A 12,392-nucleotide genomic window follows, 5' to 3' on the forward strand; every position below is an offset into this window, starting at 1 on the left:
TACAGATGATTATAGCAGATATGGATATCAAGTTAATCAAACATAAATCAAAAACGTTGAAAAGTTCAAAGAGTTTAAACACAAGGTAGACAATCAACTGGGCGGGAAGATAAATATGCTTCGACCTGATAGAGGTGGGGAGTATCTTAGTATCGAATTCCACGACTATATCATGGAATATGGAATAGTTTCATAACTGAATCCTCCTAGGACACCACAACTTAATGGTGTGGCTGAGAGGAGAAATTGAACTTTGTTATACATGGTTCGTTCTATGATGAGTCGAACTTTGCTTCCTATTTCTTTCTGGGGGTATAACTTAGAGATAGTCACCGATATTCTTAATCTTGTCCCTACTGAAAAGGTTGCCAAAACATTTTACGAGTGTGGAGAGAGGGAGTTCCCTTGCTAGGCCACATCAAGGTTTGGGGCTGTGAAGCTTTTGTTAGACGAGAGACTCATGATAAGCTATGACATAAAAGTGAGAGGTGTATTTTCATTTCTTGCTGACATAAGTCTTTTGGATACTTGTTCTTAGCCAATTGCATACCAATAGACTAAGTAACAAAAATGTTAATCCAAGTAATGATCTTGGAATTATCAGTCTCACAAGTATCAACCAACAAATCGAAATTTTTAGCTTGAGGCACTGAAGGTTTAGCTTTAGTCCGAGTGAGATAGCCCCACGTATTCTTCCTACGAAGGAATTTCTTCATAATATAGATCTAATAAGTGTAATTCTTCCCATCCAATAGAGTACTAATTGACTAAAGAGAATCGTCCTTTCCAATCATGATGGTAACAGAAAAATAACCACAATAATGGAAAAGCAATCAGAGAACAAGAACAACAAACCAGCGTAAACAACTAATCGAGTAGCATGAAATCGAACAGCAAACTCTAGAATCCGAACAACAGCAACAAACTAACAACAACAACAAATGAACACTAACAAGCAAACGAAAATCAACAGAACACGAACATAAAATGAATCAGCTTCGGTAACCCCCTAACGCGTCACATATGGCTGCTATAAAACCTCCTAACAACGTATCAAACCTCTGCTCTGATACCATGATAGTAGAGTCAAGTGATTAATGAAAGAGAGAGATTACAATGTTCTTGAAAAGCTTAAAAACAAAGAGCAACAAGATGGGGAATCTAAAGGCAAGCTAAGCTAACCCTAACCCTAATAGGCTAAAGACAAAAGGAGCCCAAAACAAATGGGCTTATAATAAACATATATATGGTAACAATACATTCTGTGCAAAACATGAGTTGTTTTAAGTAAGTAATTCCAAGCACCTACTTAGGTAATTTTTGCAAGTCTTTGTTTACATCAATATATTTTCTTTGTTATACGTTTTCAGCACATTGAATAGTACAAACATAGGGGCACTATTATCCATCTTGCCATGGTCACCAAAAAAATAATGAACTAACTTTGATAACAAGGATTGTTAATACATTACTAATCATTATAAAATATGCATTATAATTATTAAAAATGGTAATATTCATGCATTTGTATGATAGTAAGTGTAAGGTGGCTCCCATATCCACATACAACCCATTATCGACTGATTCTTTAACCAAAGGGACTGAAACAGTTAAAAAATAAATGTAGTTAACTTCCAGAAACTAGAGGGAACCATAGCCAAAGAGGGTTATAGTAATAGGCATACAAGAGGTGATCATATAGTGATTTATCGATGCCATAGGTAGAGTTGAGAGTATCATTGGATGTTATTGGATTGTGACATTTGGCATGGACCAGGAAGGCCATAACTGATGCAACTGCAAATATAGGCATGTACGCTATAAACGCCGTGAGGGCCCTACGGTTGCCATTATTTAGACAAGATTGATTGTTTTTGTTAAAATTTTAATGATTGTTTGAATGGTAGTAGTGTTGGTTGGACTGATTTTCGAACATGTTAAAGTTCGTGGTTTGGTTACCTACATATAAGATTGTAGGAGATGAGGCAAGATCATAGTGCATCCTCGGAAAATCACATATTTTTTCCAGCAAATCTAATCTACTCCTAACCTAAGACTCCTAATTCCACCTATATCCACAACAGGACTTGAACCCTCAACCTCAAATAGGAAAAGCAACACCTAACATTCCTTGTCAGGTTGCCCCAAACTGAATTAATAGAAACTCATTTCTAAAATATTATCTAAATGATAGGTTTTGGAGATGGTGCCATAAGCCCATAACTTGACGAGTGAGTCATGTTTATTCTCGTCATTATCATCAGCAATGTTTGGTTTTGAGGAGCTATCAAGATGGCCAAGAACTCCAAAACACATGTAGTGAGTTTCAAAATGTCCATGTATTGTACTTGAGTTTGTCAAAGTCAAAAAGATGAAGGCTTTGATGTTTGTTATCCCTAAAGGTTTTTCAGTAGAGGAAGCCACATACGACAAAGGGAGAGGGAGGCATTTCAAAATGGTGAGAAAAGATGAAAGACATTTAGGCGAAAAAACTAGGCTCCCCACCACCCAGTGTGGCTCCTCAATATGGCCAACCTTTGATTGAAACCCTTATAAGACCTTTCTATGGGGTTCCCAAGTGTTGCACAGTGAACCACCAAGGTGTTTATGTGTAATTCAAATGAATATATGCGATTCATATTCCATTAATTTCAAAATAAAGGCAATATGAGATGTGTCAACTGGTAAAATATACAAAAATGACAGTGGACCTACTCCATATCATATACAACAATTACTAATTATAGTAATAATTAAATTTATCAATGAACTCAGCTATAGAATTAGTAGCCAACTCGTTTTCAATGAAAAAAGGATCATATCGCATACGTGGTAGCTAAATGGTTTTATTACTTATTACTCATGATGTGTTATATAACTAAAAACTGGAAAATTAAATAATTCGGCTCATAAGTTACCTTCCTCAGAAATTGGTATGCGTGTGTCGCTGAAAAAATATCATTTGTTATGTAAGCTTCAGGAGTTTTTGCATAAGAGAATCCACACCCAGCAGGTAAATCAAGATATATTATGCTGGCCACCTAAAATGGAATAATAATTTCATTACATATGTCAGTTGTACTATTTGGATTATTACTTGTACATATTGTAAATTTTAACATGAAACACATGTAAACATATGAATTAATAAAAAAAGATTATGACCATGTACCAAAAAATAAGCATTTCTAAGCATATGTTCCTCTTCTATATCAACTCAAATTCCGCTAGCTAATATTCAAACCAATCCTCTCTCTAAGCATATGTTCCTCTATTAGAAAAGTGAACATTTATTTTATTTTATAGTGAATAATTGCATGTACAACAAGTAAATTACATGGTTACAAGTAAACACCTTTGTCCAACTGTCAGAATTTATCTCGAGCATTTGCTTCTCCCAAGTGGAATTTAAATAGTTGATGTTTAATGGACCTGTATACACAACCACTAAGGCATTAAATATGTCTGTATTCTATTAAGTACACATTTTTTTATTTAGAAAAAATAGCATAATTCTATTAAACTTGAGTCTTCAATGCAATGATGAGCAAATTTTCACTAATAAAAACAAAGTTATGAATTATATTAACAAACCTCTGTTGGAAATGTATCAATCTAGACTAATATATTTTCCAACTAAAGGACTATTATAACAACGTTATTTCTTGTAGTGTTATTTGTGTCATATTGTTATCGAGTTGTCTAAAGGTTAAAGAGTTGGTGTGTATAAAGGATCAGTGGATAGAGTTAGCTATTTATGTGTAGTTATCTATTGATGGAGCTATTGATTCAAGTTCGATAGTTCGCTTGGCAGGTGAGTAGTTCTTGTCACAACAACGGAGATGGGGTCATTTACTAATAAAGGTCTAGCCACTAAAATTAGTGATTTGGAAGTTAGAGCTAATAAAAATTTATATATGGGTGTGAGCTATACAAATTTAATATGATCGACAAGAAAGGGGTGTTTGGCAGGTTCAGAATAGACAACGTAGGTTTTTTTTCATAAATTTACGACAAAGCACGAAGTGTGTGGTTCCAAAATTGCATCCGAACACAACTTAGGTTGAAGGGTATGGAAGGAGATTTTAACGCGTGAAGCTGAGTTGGCACGGGTGCTCATGCGTGAACACCGCCCCAGCTAGGGTGAATGTAATGCAGAGTGATGCTTGTCACGGACGCTTACGAGCAATGTGATTGCTTGTTTGTTTTTGATCGTTTATTTCCATTCTTTTTTGACCGTTAACATTTATTAAAAATAAAAACTTTTCTTTTAAAATTAAAACCTCAACTATATATACAAACACAATACACATAAAATATCTTACAACAAATAGTCAAATACACTAAAAAATAACAATATGAATAATTTTTTGGGTGTCATTTCTTCCTCATCTTATGATGATTCCGCTGATGAGTTGATTTTGTACACGTTGTTGTCTGTGGCACACCACTTTGTACGTTAGGGAGGCGAAAGTTCAAATGTCGAGAAGAAACCAAGAAAGCCAATCAACCGGGATCGTATCGCGGTGAAATAACTTTTGGTACGTGATTACTTTAGCCCTGAATAGTTTATACGACCTATCGAAGTTTGAAGATCGTTTTCGTATTAGTAGAAATTTATTCCTACGTATAGCTAGAAATTTGGAAAATAATTATGAGTTTTTTCAATTGAGATGAGATGCTACAGGTAAATGTGGTTTTACTACATTACAAAAATGCACAACAGCTTTTAAACAATTGGCGTATGGCATAACCGCAGACGCTTCAGATGAATATTTGAAAATGTCTGCGAGGACCGGTCGAGAATGCACATATCTTTTCTATGAGTATGTTATAGAGCTTTACGGTGACATATATTTGTGAAATCCGACTATAAGTAATGTCGAACAGTTGTATGCTGCACATCAGACTTAACATGGATTTCCAGGAATACTAGCTAACATTGATTGTACACATTGGGTGTGGAAAAATTGTCCCAATGCATGGTGAGGGCAATTCACATGAGGTGATCATGGTGTGCCTACTGTTATACTAGAAGCAGTTGTTTCACATGACCTCCGGTTTTGACATGCATTTTTGGTATGACACGGTCAAACAACGACCTGAATGTGCTTGGAGTATCTCTGTTATTTAACGACATTTTGCAGGGTAAAGCACCAAACATGTCATACGTTGTAAATGGACATGAATACAATTATTGATATTACCTTAGTGATGAGATATATCCAGAGTACGCTACATTTGTCAAATCATAAACATATCCGACCGATAAAAAAACAAAAATTGTTCAAGTTAGCACAAGAATCTGCAAGGAAGGATGTGGATCGGACATTCGGAGTCCTCAAACAGAAGTGACACATAATCAAACATCTAGCACGAGCATGGGATAGGAAAAAGTTGATGAAGGTGATGAAAGCGTGTGTTATTTTACATAACATGATAATAGAAGAAGAGGGTATGATGACTATATGTACATATATTGCGAACGATATACTTAATCCACCTGCAGTAATACAAGTCGGCAACCCAACATACTTTATAAGGCTTTTGGAAATACAAAACAGTGAAACATTTCACAATCTACGCCAAGATTTGACTGAGCACATATGGCAACGAAAATTCGAAGAGCACAACAACGACGAGGAGGATGAGGATACGGACGACGAGAACGAGGCCGACGGTGAGGACAATGATGACGACAAGTAGTATTTTTTTTTATTTCAATATCTTATTATTTTTTTTATTAGTAAAATGTATGTTGAATTTTAAAAATATTACTTTTATTTAAGTTAATGTTTTTATTTAAAAAATTATTGATGTATGTTTAATAATTGTGTTTTTATTTAATATAATGTCAAAAAAAGATAAATAATATGAAATGATAATCATTTCCAATGACTAGTTAACATATAATGGTGGTGATTTGACACATATGTGACATCACTTTTAAACATCTTGTAACCATACATCTTGGTCTTATGTACCAGGTATTTACACTGACATGTGTAGGGAACTACAAGATGTGATTATGTATTTCATCTCTATAATAAATGATCAATCTAGTAGGATGTGATTATGTATATACTAAAACGATGTTTTTAATAAATTCAACTAATGAAGGGTTTTTGTGGAAACTAAATAAAAGATTCAAAAAGTTGAGAACTAATAGTGCGTCGGATTTTCACATTTAACAATTTGATAAGTTTTAAAATAGAAGATGATATTTCGAGGAATCATACTATAATATGAACTCCTTAATTAAGAAAAAAATGGAACTAGATTGAATAAATATAACACCACTTCAAAACTTTTATCTGATTAGGAGCAGATAAGCCCCTACCTATATAGTCAAGAGGGATATAGCCCCGAAAGAAGTAAGGCCAGTTGATTTCCAAGATTTTAGTAGCTCAGGAAAGGTTCCCGAGATTGGAGTGGGTCTATTAGCACCGGGACAGGCCAGTTAGAAGAATCTTTATGAGGCTCAAAGATCTTGAAAAAAAAAAAAAAAAGAACGAGTGAGGACGTGTCCAATCTGAACCAAGCTCAAAGCTGAAAAGAATAAGGAAACACACTCTTTTTCGGAACAAAGAAGAACCCATAAAGTGAGGTGTATGCCATCCAACTTAGCATTGCCAAAGTCACTTTAGCAAAAACTACCAAAAGTGTAACATACTTGATCAAGAAGTATGGCTCCCTCTTTTTGATTTAGATGAATAATCATATAGGGATATGTGCTAGCAACCATAAGGATTATGCACACCTTAAGGTGTTTGGATGTCTTGCAAATGTCACACTTGTTACGGAAATTTAGAGCCTATGACATAAAATTTTATATTTATTAGTTATCCTTCTACGGTGGAAGGATGTAGTTTAGGAAACCCAGATGATGTTAAAGATGTTTTTTCCATAGGCTATTCCCGTTAACAATCCAATTCAACCTAATTTTTTTTTATAAAAAATCAATTTATTTCTCCTTCCATATACAGTCCAATCCAATCCAATTATTTACATTCATTAGCAATCCAACCCAACCTATTTTATATTAACACTAGGCGAATGCCCGCGTGTTGCGCGGAAGCATATATATAGCTGAAATCTTTAGAAATATAGGTTTTTTTAATACAACAATAATATTGTTAAATTTGTTGTAATAATTCGTATGCTAAGTTGATATAATATATTGATTATTTTGAATTATATGATAATATATATATATATATATATATATATATATATATATATATATATATATATATATATATATATATATGTATGTATGTATGTATGTATATCTATTAAAACTGTATAATCTTAATCTTTTGAATGACCTCTACCCGCAGGTTACTCATGAATAAAATTTAATATAATATATGGTTTAATGTTATTTATAGTTGTTATTATTGTTAATTAAATTTTAAAATTTATTTGCTTAACATTTTAATCTCTATCATTGTAATTATTTAAAACATCAAAGAATTATTTTTTATTTTAAAGGTAACAATATAATTGTTTATATAAAGTTATTTTTAACTATTATTATTGTAAGTTATTTTAAGTTACTTATTTGAAAACTTTTAACGATTATAAAAACAACTTTACGAAAAATACTTTAGGTAAGTTGATATTACAATTTAGCTTTTGCATTTAACACTACAATTTATCATTTTTAACTATTTAGAAAATATTTTTTTGAGTTTTTTAAGTGGAACTAAAATTTATATTGAAGTTGAGTCTGTAATGTTATATTTAAATTAACTATTTAAGTATTTTGTCCAAACTGTTCAAAAGTTATAGCTTTAAACTGATAATGGTTTACATACAACAACATATTAAATATAATAAATTAAGTCTAATATGTTAAAAGTTAAAGTCATAACTTTATAAGTAGAAGTAAAAATATTATTTTAATATTGAAATTTAATTTATTTATGATTACACTTTAGGTTTAATATTTATTTAACATTATTAACCAACTTATAATCATTATTAGAAAGACACTATAATTTATCACTTTTAACTATTTACAAAATATTATTTAGGTTATTTAAGTTGAACTAAAATTTATATTTTAGTTGTCCTATAAGGTTATATTTAAATTAACAATTTAAGTATTTTATACAAATTGTTCAAAAGTTGTAGCTTTAAAATGATAATGGTTTACATACAACAACATATTAGACCTAAAAAATTAATTATAATATGTTAAAGTTAAAAACATAACTTTATAAGTAGAAAAAAAATATATATTCTTTTAATATTGAAATTTAGTTTATATATTATTACACTTTTGATTTTATATTTATTTAACCTTATTAACCAACTTATAATCATTATTAGAAAGAAATTGAAAAGTCATGGAAGTTTCAAATGAATGTGGTGAAAGAAAAAATGAATAGGAGCTTCAAATGAATATGGTAAAAGGAAAAATGTTTCCTTTATAAGTATATACTAGGTGAATGCCAGCACGTTACGCTGAAACACCTATATAGTTGAAGTCTTTACAAATATATGATTTTTTTAAATATAACAATAACGTTGTTATTAAATTTGATATAATAATTTGTATGTACTAAATTGATATAATATATTGATTATTTTGAATTATATGATAATCTATATATTTATTATAACTTCATAATCTCAATCGTTTGAATAACTTCTACCCGCGAGTTACACATGAATAAAGTTAAATATAATATATGATTTAATGTTATATATAGTTGTTTTTATTGTTAATTAATTTTTTTTAATTTATTTGTTTAATGTTTTAATTTCTATCATTATAATTATTTAAAACATCATACATTGTTTTTTATTTTAAAGCTAACAATATAATCATTTATATAAATTTGTTTTTAACTATTGTTATTGTAAGTTATTTTAAGCTACTTATTTGAAAACTTTTAACGATTATAAAAATATATTCAAGAAATATTTTAGTTAAACTGAAATTACAATTTAGTGTTTGCTTTTATCACTACAATTTATCACTTTTAACTATTTACAAAATATTCTTTAGTTTTTTTAAATTAAACTAAAATTTATATTTTAGTTGACATTGTAATGCGCAGAAACACCTATATAGTTGAAGTTTTTACAAATATATATTTTTTAAAATATAACACTAATGTTGTTGTTAAATTTGATATTATAATTTGTATATTAATTTGATATAATATATTGATTATTTTTAATTATATGATAAGATATAAATCTATTATAACGTCATAATCTCAATCATTTGAATGATTTCTACTCGCGACGCATCAATAAAATTAAATATTATATATGGTTTAATATTATTTATAGTTGTTATTTTTAACTAATTTTTTAAATTTTATTTGCTTAATGTTTTAATTTCTATCATTATAATTATTTAAAACATCAAACATTATTTTTTTAAAAGGTAACAATAAATCATTTATATAGAGTTATTTTTAACTATTGTTATTGTAAGTTATTTTAAGCTACTTATTTGAAAATTTTTAACGATTATATAAATATATTTAGGCAATATTTTAGTTAAACTGATATTACAATTTAGTTTTTGCATTTATCACTATAATTTATCACTCTTAACTATTAGAAAATATTATTTGGTTTTTTAGTGGAACTGAAATTTATATTTAAGTTGACACTGTAATGTTATATTTAAATTAACAATTTAAGTATTTTGTCAAAACTGTTAAAAAATTATAGCTTTAAATTGATAATGGTTTACATGCAACAACATTTTAAATCTAATAAATTAAGTATAATATGTTAAAATTTAAAGACATAACTTTATAAATAGAAGTAAATATATTATTTTAAAATTGAAATTTAGTCTATTTATGATTACACTTTAGGTTTGATATTTATTTAACCTTATTAACCAACTTACAATCATTATAAGAAAGACACTACAATTTATCACTTTTAACTATTTATAAAATAATCTTTGGGTTGTTTAAGTTAAATAAAATTTATATTTAAGTTGAGCCTATAATGTTATATTTTAACTAATAATTTAAGTATTTTATAAAAATTATTCAAAAATTATACCTTTAAAATGATAATGGTTTATATCCAACAATATATTAAAACTAATAAATTAAGTATAATATGTTAAAAGTTAAAAAACATAATTTTATAAGTAAAATTAAAGATATTATTTTAATATTGAAATTTAGTTTATATATGAATACACTTTAGATTTGATATTTATTTAACCTAATTACCAAATTATTATTATTATTATAAGGAAATTGAAAAGTCATGGGAATTTCAAATGAATGTGGTGAAAGGAAAAAAGAATGAGGGTTTCAAATGCATGAGAATCAAGATAAAATGCTAGTTTTAAAGTATGTATCATATGATAATGATTTTATATTTATAAAACTATATCAATATTGGTCTTATTTTGTAGAGAAAAATAAATTATGTATTTTGATTTATTTTATTTTAGTTTTTATTAAATATAAAGTTTACTTATAAACACAAAACAACTTTTGGTATAAAAATTAATTGGTTTCTCTAACCAATTTGTACACGTGGCTATGAACTTTTAATCCAATCTAATATGAGCTAAGGTTGCGGGCTCGAGCTGGTTCATCAAAGATCGTCCCATTATTATTATTTTAATATTTTTTTTCTCTATGAGCAGCTTAAAAGAAACCGCAATGGGGGTAGTCTTCGTGAGTGTATTGTACAAAGACACACTAGTATCTAGGGTTAGCAAAGTCAAAATCGAAAACTGAAGAACCAAAAATTGAAAACCGATAAAAATGAAACCAAAACAAAACCGATGATTAGGGTTTGAATTTTTAAAACGCCGAAAACTTAGGTTCGGTTTCTGTTTTTAGGAATGTAACAACCGAATGAAACCTAATCGAGGCAATTTCTATATATTATAGATTTATAGTATTATGTGTAGGGATGAGCATATGGACCGGGGAACCGGTACCGGAACCGGAACCGGCACCGGAACCGAAACCCGATGGAACCGGTCGGGCCGGGACCGGGACATTATTTTTGTTGATTTTTGGAATCGGTAGGAACCGAAACCGTATGATGCTATTTTTCGAAGGCCGGTTCCAACATTTGAAGACACGACAAGAACCGGTAGGAACCGGGAACCGGTGGAACCGCCGGGCCGGTTCGGTTCTTGATTTTGGCCGAAGCCGGTTCCTGGTTCCGGTCCGGTTTGGGCCGGTTCCGGCCGGTTCGGTCCTTTTGCTCATCCCTAATTATGTGAATTATATATACTTATAAACACGACAATGGAACTTATCAACACAAAATACATGAATTATATATATATATATATATATATATATATATATATATATATATATATATATATATATATATATATATATATATATATAGAGAGAGAGAGAGAGAGAGAGAGAGAGAGGTTCTACTGAGATTCAGAAAAAAATAAAAATCATCAGATTCAACCCCAGTCACATATTTCTCATTTGTAGTTATAGCATTTTGGCATACCGGCACGAGGGGTGATTTATAATTATAAATGATTATTCAGCGTCATCTATTCCATTTTCCTCCACCACCTTCCCCAACACCACAACCACCATCGTCACCACTACTAACACCACCTCTGTCACCAACCAACCCCACCACTACCACATAAATCATTTATACCACCGCCACCTATGCCACCACCACCTCCTTTGCTACCAACCACCATAAACATATATGATTAATCAATTTGGGTAGTGGACGTTGGGGACGTCCCTTGTTTGAGTCTTGGCCAAGGCATTTTTAAATTTATTTTGCTTTCCAAGTTTGAACTTGTCCCGTATCGTTGGAACATCAAAATTCATTACTTTTCACACTAAAATAACAAGTAAACATATTACTTATTAGCTCGTCCTTGAGAGTCCCGATAGAGATATCTAAACACTTAGTTACCTACTCTCTATATAGTGGCTTAAGGTTTTTAATTGTAAAAAAGCCTAAAACCCATAAATCGGTTAGAATGGGTTTAAACCCGAAACTGAACCGAGCAAAAACAAAAACCAAGAAACTAAACCCATTGGTTTCGATTTGGATTAAATTTTTTGAAAACGAAGCTTGTCGATTTGGGTTCAGTTTTAGGTCAAACTCGACCCAAACCAACCTATGCTCATACCTACTAGTACGTAATAGGAGTGATGATCATGGTGTTCAAATTATGGTTGAGTTAAATGTAGTAAGTAGCAATTTGGTTGGGGAATGAGGAGATCAACCTGAAACCTCAATAAACCAACATATAAGCATAACTTAAAACCTCAACTTCTAAGGGATAAGTGAACAAGGCTAATAAGATCTCTAATACCATGTGGGCATGAAGATATATAAACATATTCTTATGAACCAACTAAATCAGATGACTATTATACGCCTTT

At 30.3% G+C, this 12,392-nt stretch overlaps 1 protein-coding gene across 2 annotated transcripts in view; it reads right to left on the reverse strand.

Moving 5' to 3' along the window:
* The window catches only part of LOC145010862 (serine carboxypeptidase-like 13), a 41,345-nt gene that overhangs the window by 21,554 nt on the left and 7,399 nt on the right, over positions 1–12,392 (reverse strand). Inside the window, exons 1-3 of one of the 2 annotated variants that reach the window (XM_078969422.1) lie at positions 3,356–3,414; positions 3,173–3,271; positions 2,919–3,041 (exon numbers count right to left, since the gene is read on the reverse strand). In XM_078969422.1, the coding sequence (XP_078825548.1) occupies positions 2,919–3,041; positions 3,173–3,196 (147 nt within the window). In that variant the 5' untranslated portion in view covers positions 3,197–3,271; positions 3,356–3,414. Of the gene's footprint in view, positions 1–2,918; positions 3,042–3,172; positions 3,272–3,355; positions 3,433–12,392 lie in introns of those variants that run through there. The other variant, XM_078969421.1, reaches the window with a different exon arrangement.

Source organism: Lactuca saligna, chromosome 8 (assembly GCF_052625555.1).
Source record: "Lactuca saligna cultivar CGN05327 chromosome 8, ASM5262555v1, whole genome shotgun sequence".
NCBI lineage: Eukaryota > Viridiplantae > Streptophyta > Magnoliopsida > Asterales > Asteraceae > Lactuca > Lactuca saligna.